This window comes from Condylura cristata, unplaced genomic scaffold, assembly GCF_000260355.1.
Source record: "Condylura cristata isolate star-nosed mole 26May11 unplaced genomic scaffold, ConCri1.0 scaffold00004, whole genome shotgun sequence".
Lineage (NCBI taxonomy): Eukaryota > Metazoa > Chordata > Mammalia > Eulipotyphla > Talpidae > Condylura > Condylura cristata.
In genome coordinates, this window is record NW_004567105.1 from 49395606 (window position 1) to 49416913 (window position 21308).

General features: G+C 40.2%; 1 protein-coding gene across 11 annotated transcripts in view; it reads left to right on the top strand.

Annotated features, from left to right (window-relative positions):
* The window catches only part of MAGI1 (membrane associated guanylate kinase, WW and PDZ domain containing 1), a 600870-nt gene that overhangs the window by 550650 nt on the left and 28912 nt on the right, over positions 1–21308 (top strand). For all 11 annotated transcript variants that reach the window (XM_004675998.2, XM_004675996.2, XM_004675999.2 and 8 more), the window contains exons 13-14: positions 6636–6667; positions 16757–16973. In XM_004675998.2, coding sequence (XP_004676055.1) covers positions 6636–6667; positions 16757–16973 — 249 coding nt within the window. The remainder of the gene's footprint in view (positions 1–6635; positions 6668–16756; positions 16974–21308) is intronic.

The window sequence follows — 21308 nt, forward strand, 5'->3', positions numbered from 1 at the left end:
GCTCTGGTTCTGTTCCTTCGAGAAAGACGAGCTTGGCCACCCAGTGTAAAGGGGCCCTGCACACATGGCACAGCCTGTTGCATTATCCTGCTTCATTCGCCTTACACAAGGTTATCACTCTAAAATTATTTGTGAAGTTGTTAATTCTCTGTTTCCCCAAAGAATGTAAGCACTGTGAAAACAGGTTCTTGTAGGTCTTGTCCATTGCTTTATTTCATGCCAGATCCTGGCACAAAGAAGTCCCTCAGCATAATTTGGTTTAACGAGTGAATGAATTTTCTCTATTTTCCTGCCCTCAGTAGGAAAAGTTAGGGCTGACTGGATCCTCCTTTTTCAGTTTCCTTGACTGTCTTTAGTATTTTATCAGTAAGGTGAGGGCAATTAAAATTCATTTCATGGTTTATGTATTCTGTATTTAAAAATGAAAAAAAAAAATAAAACTTGCTGGCAGAGAGTGGTGTAGATGGCTTTCTTTAGTGGCTACTGGCCATTAATGTTAATTGTTTAGAGCCACTGGTTTGTCCTCAAATAATCACTGTCTCTCTCTCTCTTGCCTGCCCTCCTCCAAATCTGCATCTCACACTCTACTATTGTGATTCATCACCATCCTTCCACCTCCTCCCCACTAAAAGCATTACCTATTGGGCTCATTATGTTTTCATGCAGCAGCAATTTTGCTGATAAATATTACTGTTCTGATATGCATACCAGTAGGCAGTTTCTCTCCTTAAAATTATTTTGATGCACCCTTTGGATCCTCCCAAGAAAGCAGGAGAAACAAGAACTGGCGTTTTTCTCTTCCCACTTAATTCTTATCATTGTTCCCTCTATTTGCAGATAGAATATTTTATATGCACTCTCCTTAAAAGAGTTGCACATTTTGCTAAAGTGAACCTCACTTTAGGAATTGCATCTGTGATGTCACGTGCTTGCACAAGGTGGTTTGAGCTGAGAATCGTAGACCATTCAAATAGATTTCTCAAGGACACGGGGCAAGGTTTCAGATACTTGAAATTGTATGCAAAATTGCATGCTTCTGTACAGCTTTGCTTGAAAGGGGTTTGAACAGCTTTTTAGCCCATTTTCAATCAAGACTTTGCCCTTGTAATTTAGTAGCACAGACACTTGAGTAGAAATGTCAGTCACTGAACCAAGAGAGAACTAGAACAAGCACTAGTTGGTTTTTAATCTGGTAGTTCACTAAACCATTAAATACATACCAGTGTGTAAGCACACTCAGGATGGCTGCACTGCTTAGAATACTTAGCTGGTCTGATTATTGCCACCTTCTATGTAAAATCTAGAAAATTTGGAGAGTGACAATACAAAATCACCTAGTAAATCTAGAATTCATAAAACAATATTTGAATACATCTCTAGTCTTTGGGTATATGATATACTTGGGGATATATACATTTATCTATTTTTTAGCAATGTTACACTCTTTTTTTTTTAATCCCTTGCAGTTTTTTTTTTTTTTAAAGATTTATTTATTCGTACAGAACTGGGGTACAGGCCAGAAATGTGGAGGGTGAGAGGATTCACCAGAGACAGAGTGGGGAGCAGAACAGGCAGGTCTACGAAGCACACTGCTGAGGGGAGCAGCGGGCGGGTCAGGAGAGGTCTGCCACGCCATGTGGTCACCTCCGGGGCAGGCGGGGATCGAACTCATGCCGAAGTGGCTTAAGCTTCTTTGTGCTGTGCTTTAACCCGCTGCGCCACCAGGGAGGGCCAATCCCTTGCAGTTTTTATTCTGTTTTGCATGTCTACTGTGCTAAACATCTTTTATATAAATTTTCAAGACTCTATAATTATTTCCTTAATAAAAATTCACAGTGATGAGTTTACTGAATTAAACTCAGGTATTAAGTTCTGTGTTTAGGATTACATACTGACAGATTTCTAAAATAACAGAAGGTTTATGAGGTCCAAGATGAAAATGTGCTTAAGAATAGTGTTATCCACCATGAAGTCTAGGACTAACCTCAGACCACCTTCTCAATTCTTTTCCTTTCAGTGACTTTCAGGGTGTGCCCAGACTTCCTGTTTTTTAAATATATGTAGTATTTCTCTGCTCCTTGATCCAATTCCAGGGCAGTTTTTGACACAACATCATTCATTATGCAAAGCACTAAGGGATCCCATGTGTGTGGCAACATGTGAATCAACACCATAGCATTTGTTAGGATACTGAGGAGCCATTGACATACTCAGTTCTAGAGACCAAGCACGAGTACAGCGGGGAATGATTGTCACAATGAAAAATATCTAAAGCTATCACATAATCCATTTTTATTATCTGTAGATACACCTTGCATATGACAGTGGCTTTAAGACTCACCGGTTCGAACTCCTTTGCACGCTTACTGATTCTTTCAGATAGTTGGCAGTCTTACTTCCTAAAGGAACCTAGAGGAAATTAGGGCCAGGGGAGTTCAGTATTTTTCCCAGCAATTTCAGGTTATGGTGATCTTACTCCCAGAGTGGCAAAGCGTGGCTTTTCTGGTTGGCTTTGCTATTTCCATTTAGTTAGTGCGATAAACACAGTCTTGATCTCAGCGGATGCTTAAAGAAACTATGTATATATTCATTTTGGGAAAAGTAAGCAATTCTTGAAATATATAGAGGTCAGGATGGTTCTAGAACTTTAAAAGTACAATAAAACATGCTATAATCATTTTACCTAAAAAAGCAATATAGCCAGTTGACGGTATTTGTATGTGAAGGCTCATAAATAAATAAGGGAACTTTCATTTTGATTCAAAAATGCGTACTGAAAGCCATTCTTGAGCCCATGACCCAAAAGAACAGAGGTTTAGTGTATAAGCTTCGAGTCTTTGTTTCTAAATATGTATGTGTGTGTATCCTGCTGTGTGTTCACATTGGTCATATAAATTATTTGTGTACAATCATTATAAAACTTCACCAAACATACAGTCTGCCATTTTCTTATATACAAACATGAACAGTCAGTACCATAGTTTACAACCTTGATATTTAAAAGGAAAGAGATTCTTCCTCTCCATGGTTAGCTGCTCTGATCCCAGTTATTGGCAGACAATTTACCATTTGTTTTCTCTAAAGGGACACCTTTTTTATAGGAAACTTTAGAACTTCAGCTCCCAAACTCTTCTTACTTCCGTAGATTGCACTTCGAAGTATACTTTTCCCTGTAAAAGTTTTCTGAGGTCCCTTTGATGTGGCATTTGCCACCTTCAAACTTGAAAGCAGATGGTGCCATCCATGCATACCCTGATTCTTCTCAGAGCTCCTCTTCCTCACTCTGCAGGCACCAGATGAGCCCATTTAGCAGGTGTTGTTCTGCCCATATGCCTCACATGGGGCACAGTTTCAAGGACTTGCCTAGCTTCCTGCTGCCCCTGGGAACACAAAACCTGCATCTGTCCTTGGGAAAACCACTGCCTTGCTGTGAAGTGTAGGATCCTACTGCTTTATCTCACCTTCAGTTTTCTCCAGCCAGACAAAGAGCCACATCCTTTGATTTCTAGACCTTGGAGAATTTTACCAAAGTGTACAAATGTTCAGTGTTTTCTGTTAAGTGTCTAAACTTGTTTCTTCCATCTGAATATATTTGGCTAAAATAAATTGTAATCATCTTGCTCTGGATTCATATTTTAAGATTTAATGACAATATGGAATCAACAACACATCACTGATACCTTTTTTTAAAAAGCAGTCAACTGGTGCCTCTTGATTTTTGACTTTTAAGTACTAACTTGTAGACAATTTGACTATTGTAAAAGGCCTGGCTTATTAAAAAGAGGGCATCAGCAGCTGCCTAGAAAATAGGAACAATTTTTTCAAATTAAAAAAAAAATGTCTTATTCATCTATGCAATCTATTGTATAGGTGGAGCAGGGACTTTCTGAAACATTCCATGAACTGGTTCCTACCTTAACTGGTTGCCCCGATATGTTTCAGACTGGGTGGTATTGTATAATTAATAGAAGGGCTGGTAATAAATGCTTATATTAAATTAATGTTTCTTCGCCTCACCAAAATGTGAAGTTCTTGAAAAAGAACTCTAGATTAAAGTTAAGGTCTCCTTAAGTGAGCCCCTTCCATTTCTACCTCTCCTTCCTCTGGAAGTAGGCCTGTTAGCCACTCGGCATGATTGTGGAAGGTGCAGGTTATACATATGTTTGGGTACATTTAACACGTGGCTCTGCCTGCTTCCTCATTTGCTGTTGTTCACTCAAATAAGACAGGCTATGTTTAGGAGACTCTACATGCTGTGACCCATAGAGACTGTTCATTCTGCTTAACTCTGCAGACTGCTTAATCACCTGCCATCCCACGGTATATTTAGAACTCGTTTCTAGATTTCTTTCAGGTCAACAATACTGCATTGAAACTGCAATCTTGAATTCATCTTTCAAGCAGAGAATGAAAAGTGGCCTGTGTTATATATATGAAAATTTTAAGAGTCAAGGAATTTAAGATGGTCATTCTTACATATAATTAGCAATTTGGATATTGAAGTCATTTTCTCTAGCTCCTCCTCCTAGTTGGAGACTGTTTGCAAATTTATATTGCTTGTCATTGGAATCCTAAGTCAAGTCAAGTCCTGTAAAATTTAGCTATGGTGATATCTTGTTTATTTCAATTCTAAGGAGATTAATCTGAATCAAAGAAAATTCTACATTTAAAGAGGTAATATAATAATTTAAAGGAGATACAGTAATCCACACTAATATAATTTGATAGAGTTTTTAGTGAACAAATAAAAACACCCACTAATTATTTTCAAGCATAATGAAATATCTAAATTGTGCAACATATATTATATTATATTATTATTAGATTATATTAATTTTAATGTACTTAGCATTCATTGTCCCTGAATAGAGTAAGGTCGTCCTCACCTCTTCCTTTCCGAATGGTATAAATTCAGCAAAGGAAGGCAAAAGGGGTAGAAGTTGAGGCTACTTTTCACCAAGTATACTTTGTTACTTATTATAGCTGTCTTGCAAACTGAGTCTTTTTACTTTTGTTTTATGCATTGAGAAACTGAAGCAACTCCCTGAGGTTGCCTGTATGAGTCTGTCTGACTTAGCAAAAGGATGCTCTTTATACTGTATCATCATTTCTGTAAGTGTGGTCCTTAGAACTCCTGTTTCAGAATCTCCTGGTGTACATTTCAGATACCTGCACTTGAGGGAGGGACCTGGGATTGTACATATTTAACAAGCTGCCAAGTGCTCCGTACACACTGTGAAGTGTGCGAGCCATTCTGTCAGACCGTGATGACCTCATTTTGGTGATGCGATGAGCCTTGCAAGGAGGCGTAATCTCTGTCACGCTGCACTCACAGTGGGCACGGTGTGGTGCATCTGGAGGTGGCTTCCTCCTGCTCCCACTCTCCCACTCACCTACTCCCTTTGCCTCACATTACTTGCACCTAACTCAGCCCTGCTCATGGTTTGACAAGTCACTTCCAAAAGATGGGAAATCATTACACAATCTAGGGATCATTTTCCCAGAAAAGTTTGAAGTTTCCAGTACCTACTACAGATAGCATCTGCACTTTGCATGCAAACCCTTGCTAATCAAAAAAAAATTAAAAATCAAAGGGCAGCTTGCAGAAATACTACTTTTGGAACAAGCAATAATTGTGGCTTTTATTTTCCTTTCTAACCTCCCTTTGCTATACTCTCCTCATAGTAGATTTCCCATCAGTCTGTCCCTAATAGCTGCTGAGTTTCCTAGAAGTGAGAGATCAGTGGTGCCTTCCATCCTCCCCCTCCCACATAAGGACAGGGTTTGAGAAGAGCCAGCCAGATTCCGTGACCACCTTTGTGTCCTCGGCCTTTGCCTGTCTCCATTAGTGTCTCTTTTCGCTCAGGTTGGTGAAATTTCTCTTCTTTCCTTCCAACCTGCCTCCCAGTCAGGAGCTGATCCCAGCCAGAGTCCATTCCCACAAGCTCAATCAGAGTTTGCATGGAAGACCCGTGTGCCGCCGGCGTGTGTCTGAGCGGTGTGCTGATGATCTGGAGGGGGGCCTTATACTGACTTTCATTTATGTTGTGTGGTAGCAAAAGGGGAAGAAAAAATCTTTGTTTGGTGTTCAGCTCATCCAAATAAGGAAAGCATTTCCTCTCTTGAAAGACAGGGGGTGGGGAGGTGGGGGGGAAGGACCAAAAAAAAAATTTTTAATTTTAACCGTGTACTCTTCTGAAACTAAATATACACACCCCTTCCTCTGCCCTGATTGGTCCGCTTCAATTGACAAGTAGATCGTATAGAAAAGAAATATCCTGGGCTTAATTGTAAGTTAAGTCTCTCTTAATCCAGAAGAGCATTTGAGATTCTGTCCAAGTGTTCAATTTCCCAGGCCGCTGAGGTCTGTGAATTTCTTTTCCCAGCCTCCAGGCTGCTGCAGTACAAGTCAGCATAGCTAATGCAGATAGATCTCCTGCCTCTCGCTCTCCTCCTCCCTCTGCTTTGATTCGATATGAACAGCCTGGTAACTCCGATGCTGGGGAGAAATCTGACATAACTCTGCAGATGGCTAGGTTGCCATGAAACACCTGGGGATTGTTCTTTAAGGAAAAGGTAACATTTATATGCTAATGATTTCTTCCCCTCTCCCCTCCTTGTTGCATTTTTTCCAGGGCTGCCAGTTCCCAAGAAGAGCCCAAAGTCGGTAAGGACTTATCAGTTACTTGGGGCTTGTTTGGGGGGGGCGGGGTACGGGGAGGGCTAGTGGTGGGAGGGGTGGCTTTCTGGCTTGACTTCACTGTATGTATTTTTGAGTGAATGGGGGAGCCGGAGCTTATTCTGTTAAGTTCTGGGGATCTGTTTGGTATAGAATGTATTGGGGTTTGCCTTTTTGCCTTTAACTGCTTAATGATTTGTGGCCAGGCTGCAGGAGCTAGGATTAAGAATGCATGCTTGAAGTCTTCCCTATGTAAATGCATCTAAACTCTCATTCAAAAGGATGAGTTTTCTTGGATGTTTTAACTTGATACAAATGCTATTGTTTCCTTTGGGAGGTGGAGAATAAAAAGCTCCACCTGCTTCCTGGGTAGCATTCTCTCAACTGGTGTTTCCAGCCTTTCACATGGCTAGATCACTCTCAGAGCTTTCTTAGGCGCTGGATGATGAATTATTTACAGAATTTAAAAGCCTATGGGTTTAAGAAAGAATTGCTCTGCCCTGTGTCTGTGTCCATGCTCGGTTGGAACAGTGTTCCCTGCCCCAGCACTGACAGTAAGACATTTCTTTGCTGTGGAATTGTCCTTTGTTGTTTTGCAAGCTTTAGCAGCATTATGCTGCAGGTATAGGATTCTTTAAAAAAAAAAAATCAATGTTTTGCTGTCCTTTCTAATCTGGTTTCCCTGAAGATGCATTACCTAGTTGACATGTTAGCTAATAGCTTAGAGGCTGTAGTGTTTTGCTTGGTGGTGTGAGCTTCTGCTCCCCGGGCACTAACAACAAATTCAAATGCTACTTAAAAACTCAAAATTGGGACTCCAGTGCCTATAAAATTGATCCAGGTGGAAGAGCATTCCCAATTCATTCACTTTAGGATAATGAGCGAGTCTTTCATGTGGTTTCGAATATTTGGGGGAGGAAATTTTTCAGCTTTCTGCCACTCGGGAAAAGACAACCTTTAAAACTTTGCAGCTCACGATGCTGCAGCTAAATTCTTTCCACCTGTCTCCAGATCTGACAGAGAGAGACAGAAGTTTATTAAGGAGATGAGATAAGGAGCTTCCTGCATCCTTAAGCCCTCCTCCTAAGTCCTACAAAGAGAAAAACCTGCAATAACTGATGTGATTCTAGTGCCATAGTATCGTGGTGATTGAAACATGTGACTTCAGAGCTGCTTCTCTTGTCAGTTTGCATTAACGTTCAGGTAGAAAAGTGCTCATTGGTGTCCACATTGGAAACAGAGATGCCAAAGTGTGTGTGTGTGTGTGTGTGTGTGTGCACGCGCGCATGTGTGTGCCTGTATGCGCGCATGTGTTTCTCGGTGTGCCCTCAACCCTGGATGGTAGTCAGAAACCTGTTCAGCCTTAGAGTAACAGGAGCAAATTTGGAAGACATGACACATGAGGCTTGAATTCATGGGAGCCATCCCCTTTTTCCTCACACTCCCTCACCCATGCTACAGGATGCATGGACTGATTTTACATACCCCACATGGAATGGAGTTTGACACAGAGCCTTCTGAGGGAGGTACAGCTGTTGTACACAAGCAACATGACATCAGGTAGCAAGGAGCTCTATCTTGCATCCCATTTAAACTTAGTATGCAAGAAGCTTTTTGTAGATTCATTGGCGTCTCCTTTTCCCCAATGTGTTAATTTGAAAATTGAACTCAAAAGGTATCTAACAGGTATTGCGCCTACAATCACCAAACCCGTTAAGAGAATTCCCTATGACAGTTTATTTTTGTAAAAGCCATGCCACGAGCAAGCTGCAAACCAATTACTCAGGCTACATTCCTAGGAAAAAAAGCTCTCTTAACTGCTTTGCCCACAGTCTGCTGGCTCTTAATTACCACAAGCTAAGAGACGGGTGTATTGCTGGATTAGAAAAGAATGAGTCCCCAGCTTGGGGCTTGTCCTTACCCGATGTCTGTGCCAGAGAAGGGATGATGGTTTTTACAGCATTGCTGGCTTACTCTGGCAACTGCTGTGCAAAATTTGGGGGTTTCCAGCCAAGGTCTGTGTTGCCAATAAAGCCTACTAACATCTGTGGTCAGCGGGAGCTCTGTACAGGTGGGTTAAAGCTGTTTCCCTTTCCCAGTTTGAATTTTGATGATGTCCTGCCAGAGAGACAGATGATTATGAGATTTTTCTGTTGGGGTCAGAGGTAATCCATGGGAAGTCATATGTCATGGTTCCAGAAAGCCATTCGCATAGTGACAGGCAGGGTCGGTTAGCCTGGTGTGTGCATAATGGGATGCACGCACTGACTGTGCCTGGGCGGTGCTGGACTTAGGTGTGTCGTGAGCTCTGTCATGCACAGTCTTAAGTAGGACCGTGGTTTTATTTTCTCCTAGAGGCTTCCGACATTGCTGGCTTGTTCATGTGACTGACAGCTTCTTTTGCCCTCAGACCTTTTTTTTTTTTTTTTTAAGGTTTCAATAATTAAGTAGTTGGGTTTTTATTAGAACAGAAGGACTTATCTTTTTGATCTTGTTTGTCCTTCTGGGTAGCCTCTATAGCTTGTTCTTAATAAGCAATTTCAACTACTAGATTTTGTTTAAATGCTGAATGTATGGTTTATATACTCCTTGGGAATAATGGCAGTGTCTTAATAAAATTGTATTAATTTGATACCTGAACTTCCTAACACCAGAAATTTATCTGCCAAATGGCAGACACAATAATAAGACATATCTGCTGTCAGGCTTTAGACCTCAGTGGGTAGCTAATTCTGTGGCCCAATTTAATCGTTGTGACCAGACACTTATTCAACTGAAACTCTCAGTCTAAATGTGTAAGAATTTAAAGCTCTAAATATCACCAGAAGCCCCGAGTTTTAAATTAATGTTCACCTGTGTTTTCTCACTATTTCACTTTCCAACTATTTCTTCTCTTCTTCCATATGTCCATTTATCCCCCATCATCTATCCCCTTTTATGTCCATACATTCATCTTTTGTATAGCCAGCCATCCATTTATTCAGCAAATTATTAATAACCTATCAAGTTTCTGGGTTATTATAAGATGATGGAAATTTTGAAATGAGTAAGACAGTCACCTTCTTGAAGCTTACAGACGATCTATTGACTGCTCCTATCACAAAAAGGTTTGTTGTTTTGTCCATTTGTAGCATCAGCAAGTATTTATTGAGTGTCTTCTATGTGCCAGAACCAGTGCCTGTATATAACAGAAACTACACAGAAAACACTCCTGCCTTCAGTGAACTGAGGAGAGTCAATAACCACATTGACAAGCCATAAAAAGACCCAAGATTGAGTTAGATGCTGTGATTGAATTTTGGAATTCTTCGAGCTCCCTGACAACCTGAGCAACATAGGAAATCACATTGCTTAGCTATGATGGTCAACAAGAAAAGCATAGCATAGTCACTAAGAAGCCAGAATTCCCCAGTTATTAAAAAACTTATCACACCAAGTTTTCATGTGGGGGACACTGAATGGTGGGAAAGGCAGTCTCTATTAACTCCTGCTTTGCAGCAAATGCAACATGCCAGAAGACAGCTACATTGACCGGTTTCTGTTCCCTTGTCCTCTATTTGTGTCCCGGGAGGGATGCTGTGGACATTGCTAATGACTATTCATTAAAAAATCTGATGGAGGGTCCTCCCTTGTGGTTCAGTGGGTTAAAGCACAGCATTGTGAAGCAATCAGCAGCCACTGGAGCACCAGTTTGATTCCTAGCCAAGGAGCTGACCCACATGACATGGAGACCTCTCCTGACCCACCCGCTGCTCCCCTCATCAGTGTATTTCAGTACATCTGCCTGTTCTGCTCCTCACTCTGCCTCTGGTAAATCCTCTCACCGCCCTGCCTCTCTGGCATATAACCCAGCTCTTGTATGCATAAATAAATAATTATTTAAAAAAAGTCTGACGGAAAAATCTCTTAGACAGTGTGCGCAGTGAGTGACCTGGACTGAATGGTCCAGGCTTATGGATCCACCGTCTTGTTCAAACTCTCGGTTGTCTCAGTATTTAATGCCACTTGTCCGACAACCAGGACAACTGTGTATCCCACCAACATTCTCTTGGCTGCCTGGGAGGAGGAGGAGGGCTTTTGAGTAAGTCTCCCCACCACTCACCTCTTAGAGCTGCTCATACTCGCAATTCCTTGCAACCCTAGAAAATGGACTTCACTGTTAGGTTTGATTCCTTTACAACATTCAGTGGGAACTAAAATACATTTTTATATCCAATCGGTACCTTCCTTTTCTTAACCATGAACTCATCTCACCTGCCATTTTGGAAGAAATAATTTGACTTAGATTTATAAATGGTAAAAGAAAGAGATGAAAGGAAGGCCCACCCTCTGCTTTGGCTTATCTTCCGTGCAACCTTTAATGACATTGGCCTAATATTGCATCTGCACTTGGAATTTTCCCTATTGTCCATGTAAATCTCTGCAGTGGCCTTCAGTCTTGGCAGATAAGTGAACTGTAAATAATTTTGCTTTAAAATGGATCGATTTGTCATTTTTAAGCCACATGAATTCTTTTCATCATTTAAGCTCCTAAGTGCTGTCTGTATTCATTCGCTCCTCCGAGCAAATATTTTCAGCTCACTTTATAAGCACCTCCATTTTGAAATCATTCTGTGCAATACTGATGAGCTGATTTTCCCCTCTATTTCCACTTATAAAAACCATTGTGCCTTCCTGATTTTGGCCAGGAGAAAGAAAATCACTTGTTTTAGGGATGTTGGTAGTTTTATTTTAAAACGTCTTATGGCACAAGTTCATGGCTAGGGTGTGGTTAAGTACTTTTATGGAGCTTTCAAAATTAAGTCCATTTCTCTCTATCACTGGCACTGATTTGATGTTCACAAATAAAAATCTGCTTTCAGAAATACCAACATAAGTATTACAGCTCTAAGCTTTTGTCTAGCAGGTTCTCCACCCCTTACTGGAAAACCCAAAAACAAATGAACAAACAAACAAAAAAAGACCTAGTGATAATAGACAGTACTGGAAATATCCGTTTCACTAAGGGACACCTTTCCAACTAATTCTTCAAGTAGAACCTGGGGGGTGGATATCTTCTTCAAGTAGAACCTGGGGGGTGGATCTACTCCTCTCCCTTACCACCAGCTTATCTGTTCTGTAACACCTATTCCTTAATTACGCCCACATTCCTTAATTAGCCCACAAGACCCTTGCCTCACTAGTGTCTGTGTTCACCAGACTGCCCATTTCCTTGTTGTGCCTCACTAGGTTTCTGTCTGTCCTTCATACAGCCTAAGTTCATATTTGCTTTGAGAACTCAGCACGTATCTGTTGCCATTCATCAGTGTTGCTTCTCCCTGCTTCTTCATATCACCTATGTAAAGGACATTGCAGTAGTTTATCAGAATTTTATCATCATTTGCTTAATAGCCATCTATTTCCCAAAATACACATACATGCTTAGATGCACTCTCAGATATAAATACTAAGCATTCAGGTACCCTCTTTGTTAATAATACATTATACCTCTCGTTATCTGACTCTCATTGGTACCCAGTATGCGCTTATTGGATGAGTTAATAAATGAGCAGCAGGAGCGCTCAGGCTGGGTGCTCTGTCACTGGTGTATAGGTTTGTCCTCTGGCTGTGTTCATATGCACACATGACTTTTGACAGACATGAAGTTGTATCTTTACCTGTGGAGGCTAGCCTTCAAGCCACATTCTTACCTAGAAAAATGAGGCACAGACAAAATCACATTAGATGCAAATATGATCCTGTGCTACAACTAGTTTAGAAGTGAATTTGTCTTCATGCCCCAATCTCCTGGGAGATATTTCAGACTACTGAAGAGATGTACAAGTTAACCTTAGTTTGAGTGAAACATATCTATATATATATTTACACACATACATAGACACATATGTGCATGTACATAATTATATATACATATACAGACATACATATTTACATATATATATATATTTACACACTTACAAACACACAGGACTTTTCTCCTGGATAAGTCTAGGCATTAACAAGATAAAAGACAGTATCAGAGCTAGCTAGCATGCTCACAGAAAATAAAAAGGCCAACAATATAGTAAATACAGCATTAATCTCAAATCAAGTAGTCCTCATAATTGACCTTGGGAAGAAATATAAAGTGAAGTTAAGTCTAATGGGGGCGAATCCAAAAAGCTTCCAAATTAAAGTGCATGTAGCCCATTAATTTAAGTCCTAATGTGCCATATAGTGATAGCTCAGTGCAGCATAATGTCTAGAATGTAGTCTCAGCCTGATGCTTTACTTTTATCTTCCATATTTAGGGAAGAGTAGATGATTTTAAAAGAGATGCAGAGGTACAGTTTGGATGAAAGGAAGTTTTACAAACTCATTCCATATTTGTCATTTTGTGTTAAACTGGATCTACGTGAGGCATTTATTAGGGAAGTGAGAAAGGGTGCTAACATTTAAAATGTAGCCCAAACTATTTCTTGTAGATTTCATTTGCACACTCTGGTTATGGCAAAGCCCTATCTCTTCAGTTACACTCAAGCTTTCCAGGTCCTCATGTCAGAGATCCATTAACACAGCATCTTAGAAACCAACAGGTGACACATAATCTGTTTGCATGCATTCGTGGGTTTGTGTGCAAAGCATATGTGTTTTTTTTCTGCAGGAGAAATGTTTTGTCCTTTTATCAAGTTCTCTCAATGGGACAGGCTGACAAGAAAATAATATCCTCCAGTTTAGGAAAAAGGAATAAGGGAAGACATTAAAACAGACTTCCAGGGACTCCAGAATGACTCCAAGAGGGCTCACAGCATCTCCTTAGTCATCCTGTAGTGAGGCTCATCCTGGGGTGCTGAGACCTTGGGAAGAGCAGGCTCAAGGGAAAAGAGGCTAGAACTTCAAGGGTGAGAAACTGACTTTACCTATGAAATGAATTTGTGACCATGGACCGATCCCACAATCTGGATTTGCTACTCACTTGAGGAAGCAGTACAGAGTGGCCGTTTGAAGAGGGATTGTAACACTCAGGGTAAACTCAGACATACTTTCTATTGAATGATTTGCTTTTACACTTAATATATCTACTTCCCTCACTAAGAGGCAAAGGAAGCCAAAATGTCATCAAAATGTAAAAATAGAAATTAACAATTCCCCATTAATTCTACTTATGAAGGTTCATTTGAAAGTGAAAAGCTTTAAATTTTATCTTGATTAAAAAGAAACCCTTGTGTATTACAGTGGAATATTACTCAGCAATCAAAAAGATAAACACATGCCATTTGCAGCAACATGCATGGAGTTGCAATGAATCATGCTCAGTGAAATAAGCCAGAAAGAAAAAGAAAAATATCAGATGGTTTCACTTATTGTAGGAATGCAGAAGACCCAAATAAGGGACCAAGGGGAAAAAGTAATTATAATAAAGTAAAAATCAAAGTCAACAGGCAACTATAAACCAGAGACATTCCACAGTGAGGGAGGAGGGAGTAAAATCAAAACAGGGATGGGAAGAGCACAAGGGACTCTGGTGATGGTACATGCGTGAATTGGTGGTGGGAATTTCACAGGGACTATACCCGGCATGATAAAGCATACATTGTATAAAAATGAAAAACTATGAAAAAATATATAAGGCAATTTTAAACAGAAAAAAGCAAGTCTAAACAAGCTAAAATAAAAAAATAAAGTTTTTGACTACTTGGTGTCTCAGTTACTGAGAAAAATGGCTTTAACCAACCTTTAGAAGAAAGATTATATGTTGTCATTATTCCCCTTATTCTTGATTTTGGCATTATGTCGTTTAAGGATTGTTAAATGTTTTAGATGAAATGTTTCTTTTATCATTAATGACCCTCTTCATGTGTAGTTATTTTCATTCATAGCTAAGGTTATTTTGTCTGATATTAACATTGTTATACTAGTTAGTTTGGATTAGTATTTGCATCATATTGTTTTTTTACATTACCTGTTTCAATTTTTTTGTATAACTATGTCTTTCATTCAGTGGGTTATTCTATAAGTAAATACATTTTTCACAGTTTTACAATAGTCAAAAAAATTCCTTGCATATTATAAATAAAAAATAAAAATAAAAAATACAAAGGGAGAAGCAAATCCTCCCTGAATTCTAACTTTTTTCTTTTGATGCTAGCACGTGTTCACACCAAAAATGAACTGTTGCTACACATGCTCATTTATACTTGAGATTCACAGTGAAAAGCAAATTCCAGTGCACCTGCCAGAGAATGGGGATTGTATCTGTCATTAACATTTGCTGACTGGAAAGCTTCAGGATGTCTCCAGGGAGGGGGAACAAAAGGGCAAAGGTATTGAGCTTCTGGAAGCAGAAACTAGATACCTGAGCCTGAGAACCTAATTCACTATTCTGAGCAGCATTGCTGGAAATTGGCAAAACCAGGCTGTGCTCTCCAGGGCTGAGCTGAGCACTTTGTCCTGGAAAGAGAGGGTGTTTCTCACCACCCCTCCCCAACAACTGTTTTCAGGATAGTCACCTTGAGTCTGAATGAATTAAACCTTCCACACACTTGTACCAAGACTACTTTCCAATTTAGAATATAGTAATCAGGTTTCTCCTGAAGGCACACCAAGTATCATTTTAAGTGGTCTGTCTTCATTAAATAAGTGCCGCATTTACCTCAACTTTGAATCAGATCAAAACCCATATTCAGAATCGTCAATCTGTAAATTATCAAGGACAAAGAAAATTTTTGTCCTCCTCAGGCTTTTTTCAGATACTTATTACAAGATAAGAACTAAAGGAGAGGAATAGGAGGACCTGACAGTTAAATTAAAGGACCCTTGGAAAATACCTTTGGGATGGGAATAAAGATAGACAGCACCTCACCACAGGGAGCAAGGAAGAGACCCTTGATGGGGTTGACTGCAGAGTGGTGGAAAATGTTGATGCTGTGAAGAACTATTAGGAACCAGGGATGTCTTAGGTCAAAAGTCTTAGTAAACTACTTAAAAATCAAAAGCTATACAGGATCCATGGGCGAGAGGTGCTGCTTCCTGTCCCCCACCTGTTTCTATAGTACTCTAAGCAGCAAATAGGGGGGTGTGCTGTCTCTCAGTCAAGGGGAAGTGTGCCAGGGTTTTTGTTTTGAATGGGATAGCTAAACATCTGGGCCTGCCACATCTTTTATTGGAAAAAATAAGAACTGAAATTATTTTGTTTCCCACCTCCCACTCGGTTTTACTCTCCATTCAGCCACCATTCAAACAAAGAGCATGTCAAAAATTGGGAGTCCTTTTGCTTAGCAGGTTTTAAGGAACAGGAACCTGTTTATTCTACTGAAATTTAAATGAAACTCTTCCCCTTTGAATTCTATTTGGATTTGGACCAGTTGCAAATCTAAAAAGACTGACCCCTGAGGTCAACTCATATGTAAAATTTGAGCTTGGTTTTCAACCAACAGTAATGTCAAGAGAGCAAAAGGTGAAATGTGATGTCTGAGAAATTGATTAGCTGAGAATTATGAAAGCTTTTCTTATAAGAGTTATTTATATACTTGTAAGTGCAAGTGCACATATAAATCTAAGTAGATTTTTAAAAGATCTTGTCCCTTTTAGTATAGCCTGGAAGAACTGATAGCAAGCCTTTAGATGGGAATTGGATGCTTCATTATTTATTATTACAAGATACAAGATGTAGAATCCCAAGATGCATTTCTATCCTGATAACCTCTCTTTGGAACATTTCCCTTTAAACCACTCAGTTTGTGTTGCATGTTTTGCCCAAAAATGAGGATGTGAGGACTGATATACCTTGTAATAAACGAGCCCAGTGTTTTAGCCAAGAACCCATGATGGAAATTGGATTTGTTTCCCACTACAGCCCAGAGAGCAGCGTGGTTTGTGATTATTCTTTCCATCTGGCCCACCCCTCTCTCTGTCTGCCAATCACCCAGGGCTTTATCTGCATTCAGTATTAGCTGGAGAAAGGAGGAAGCCAAAATGTTGATATATTTATGTATGTGTGTGCAGAAGTGCTGAACAAAGGCAAAATGATGGAAAACACCCACTTGAAGAACCAATAATAATCTTCTCTTCTTGCTTTTCTCACTTGCTTACTTTCAGCAACCACTGGAAAGAAAAGACAGCCAGAATAGTTCTCAGCACAGTGTTTCCAGCCACCGAAGCCTGCACACAGCCTCCCCAAGCCACAACACGCAGGTACTCCCTGAGTACCCACCTGCAGAGGACTCTGCTCCAGATCAGACCGACAGCTCTGGGCAGAAAAAACCAGATCCTTTTAAAATCTGGGCCCAGTCCAGGAGCATGTATGAAAACCGACGTGAGTAACACCCTGATTTCTGTCTTCCTGAGACCCCTCCCAAGGCCCCCACCCCACTTTCTCTTGAGCCTTAGTGAAAATAGATTGTCAGCCTGTGAATGAGTAGAGGTAAATCAAGGTGAAAGGTGAAACTTTCTCAGAGCAGCGATAGAATCTGCTGGATATTCACAGAGGCTCCATTATGTCTTCGGTTTAGGGACCCATCATATAAGAGTCTGGATAAAATTGGATTATTTTTTGCTTTCAATTAAAATAAGTAGCAGATAAGAGCTGCTGTCTCATTAATTCTTCCAAGTGGAGAGTGTGGCATGGTCTGAGCTAAGGTGAAACAGCTCTGGTACATAACAGAACAAATATGACTGGATGCAGGAGTTATGAGAAGAAATTGTATGTGCTCAGTGCTCTCTTAGTGTTTAGACTGATTTTTTCACCATTATCAGTCTTTGTAACTACTCCCCTTACCAACAGCAACAAAACTATGATTGGTGTGTGCTTTAATGAGTTACACTGCGATTGTGTTTCTTTGGCTTTACCTTTTTAAAATATATGAAGTAGTGATGCCACATTTCATGACTTCTTGACCCTTATAAGCCTAAGATTGCCTTCATCATGTTTATTTTTATTTTTATTATGAGATGATTTCAAAGACTATTCACAGATAAAATTCCCCATACATAACATTTTACCATTACCAATCAAGGTCCTCACGCCCCCCAAATTCTTTCCCCTTAGGAGATGCAAATAAGACTCTTTTTTTGGCTGATGCTATACCTGACACTTTCCCATGAGGATGCTTGATTAGAATAAACCCACTGTGATGAACATACACTTTGTTTAGTCTTGTTTAGTCCTTTTGGTGTGGAATGGGAGAGAATGTTTAATGAGGGAAGAGTCCCAGGTTGGTCAAAGATCTGACTAAATTGAGGAGAGAAGACTTTGCCCATCCTCGTTGCCCCTGCCCCCTCAACACAGGTTTCCTTTGTGGCCACAACTGTAGAGGCCCTGACCCCTGGGAGTCGAGCATGAAGGTGGTAGGAGAAGTGAGATGTGCCCACCCACTTAGACTTGGCTCGGAATATTTCCTTTGCTGGCGAAAGCAACTCCCCTGTCACCCAAGCAAAACAGGAGTGTGAGACCGCATCCTTGCCTGAGAAGTAAGGTTGTCTGAATTGTTGTACTACTGAGTGAAATGCAGCAGTGAGAGGATACACGGCAAGTCTGGAGTCTTGCTCTTTACCAGAGTTTAGAAACCACTCAGGGCTTCCTCTGTCCTTTTCTTCCAGGGAGAAATATCATTGCTTCTTTCTAGACTATGTGAAATTAAATAGGTTGTTTTGGTTAAGGGTTCATACACTGACAAAAGCCAGATAATATCAGAAGGGATTTATGTAGTCCCTGTTTGCCTGACTCAAGGTCAAAGGAAATGAGGTTCTATTTGGAACATCTCTTATAAGCAATAGTTGGTAAGTACCTAGGGTCTGTTCCCACTGTGTTCTCATGCGTTGTAGTGATTTTACTGAAGAAATGTTTTCTAAAGAGGAATATTTTCACATTTCTCTCGAATCATATGGCTCTTCCAGTCAATGACCCAGCTTTATTTGATGCCGAGATAATTTACTTTATTGAATGTGTTCCTGCTTTTCTCAATACAGGACACATTTATGACTGAGTTTCCCTGTAGAAATCTTCTTGTATAAAATAAACTTTTCCCAAGTGCTGGTGGAACATCAAAGCTTGACAGAAAATTCTAGTGCTTCCGTCTAATAGGAACCCCTAGCTCAAATGAAAGAAGCAAAATTTCTTTTTTTTTTCTTTTTTACATATCTGTTACATTATTGTTCATTTTAAAACAATGTTTACTTCACCCTCCCCCCTCCCATCATCACTGTAGCTTCCCATATTCCTCCCTCATTCTGTCCATCTCCCCTGTAGGATCTCTTTGGTTTATAATTGTCTGTTTGTTTTTGTATTGTTTTGTATTATAATATCAATACACTTTCCCCTCTGTCTTACTTGGTTCTCTTAAATTCCTCCTATAAGTGAAACCATGCAGTATTTTTCTTTTTCTTTCTATTTCACTGAGCATAGTCCCTTCCAGCTTCATCTATTTTGCTGTGAATGTCATGATTTTTTCTTTTTGATTGCTGAATAGTATTCCATTATATATATGTATATATCACACAAATATATACATATACATACATACATACATGCATGCATGCATACATACATACATATACCCCACATCTTCTTGATCCAGTCACCTTGTTTTGGGCATTTGGGTTGTTTCCAGGATTTACCTATTTTAAGCAGCACTGTGATAAGCATAAAGGTGCATGTGTCTTTTGAGTAAAATGTTTTTGTGTCCTTTAAATTTCTTAAGAATTTAGCACTGAATCCAATTTTTTTTTTAAAGATTTATTTATTCGTACAGAACTGGGGTACAGGTCAGAGATGCAGAGGGTGAGAGGCTTCACCAGAGACAGAGTGGGGAACAGAAACGGCAGATCAAGAAGTACTGAGGGGAGCAGCGGGCGGGTCAGGAGAGGTCTGCCTCGCCATGTGGATCACCTCCCGGGCAGGCGGGAAGCGAACTCATGCGGAAGTGGTTTAAGCTTCTTTGTGCTGTTCTTTAACCCGCTGCGCCACCAGGGAGGGCCCTGAATCCAATTTTTTAACAGGTTTTCATCAGGGGCTTCCCTCATCTTCTAGGGGTTACATCTTAGCTCTGTCACCACTGCAGCCTGAGTTCGATTCCCAGCCAGAGAGGTTACCACATGGGGTAGCAGACCTTTCCTGTCTCGCCTGCTGCTCCCCTCAGCAATATATTTCAATCAATCCACCTTTTCTGCTCCCTGCTCTGTCTCTGATGAATTCTTTCACCCCCCCCCGCCCCATACCTCTAGCCTACACCCCCATCCTTCTATTAAATAAATAAGTATTTTTGGGGGGATTTTGTCACTGACAACTGCTTTCAGCACTGAAATTATACAGGTGGCAGTCAGGCTGTGGTATTGGAATGGTGTGGTTTTTGTGCCTTTAACTTCCAAGGATTAGGATCTAGCAGCACGAATGAGTATCAATTTCTTTTCAGTGATTGGAAGCTTTCTAACTGAGTGATCTTAGCAGCCTAATTGACAATAAGGTTCACTTGGATTTCCTCCTCACCACTAAATGAGGATAATAAGACTTTTCACCCCAGTGATAATTATTTGGTATCTGTCACCGATTTTCTTCTTTTCACTCTACCTAGGAATGAACCTAGATCGATCTTATTTTAGTCAGTACTTTCTTCATCTCAGATCAGTTTCTGCCATTCTCTTATCTTAGGGTTGTTTTTTTTTTTCTCCTTTTTGAAAGAAGAAAAATACGGCCATAGCCCTCTTAGATGGGATTGGCTTTTCTCCCCCAAAGCATATTAAAATGAGCAAAATATTCAAGACAAATTAAACTCACCAATGACACCTTAATTGTACCATACATTATCCCCTCCTTTCTGGAAGTATGTTTTTCTTACATTTCCTTTTATAGTGCAGGCCAGTGTCAAAATTAACATAGTCTCTGATCAAATTCCTTCACATACCTGAAATGCTTTGCAAAATACGATATTCTTGGCATGGCCGTCTGTTGAAACAGCAGTGTCAAAATGAATCGATCTAAATTGCAGATGTGTTAATAAATCCCTTTGGAAGGTTTAGATGTTTAATTGAAAACAATGGCAACCATAGACAGCCTATAAGAGCTATGGTGCCTGTTTCTAGCTACTAATTGTATATGCCTTTTAAAATGACATAGATGCAATCTTATTAGTAAGTGTTCAGGGCAGAGCACCTAGTATTCACTAGTATGAACTACAAAAGAAAGCCTAGGGCCCTCCCTGGTGACACAGCAGATTAAAGTATAGCACTGAGAAGCTAAAGCCACTTTAGTATGAGTTCACCCCGGAGGTGACCCACATGGTGTGGCAGACCTCTCCTGGACCGCCCACTGCACCCCTCAGCCGTGTACTTTGTCGATCTGCCTGTTCTGCTCCCCACTCTGTCTCTGGTGAATCCTCTCACTGACCCTGCACCTCTGGCTGGTACCTCAACTCTATATGCATAAATAAATAAATCTTTAAAAAAGAAAAGTCTGGTGCTCGCTTCGGCAGCACATATACTAAAATTGGAACGATACAGAGAAGATTAGCATGGCCCCTGCGCAAGGATGGCACGCAAATTCGTGAAGCGTCCCATATTTTTTAGATGGGACTATATCAAGTTAAAGAGCTTCTGTACAGCAAAAGAGACATTACTAAAAACAAACAGAAAGATCACTAATTGGGAAAACATTTTC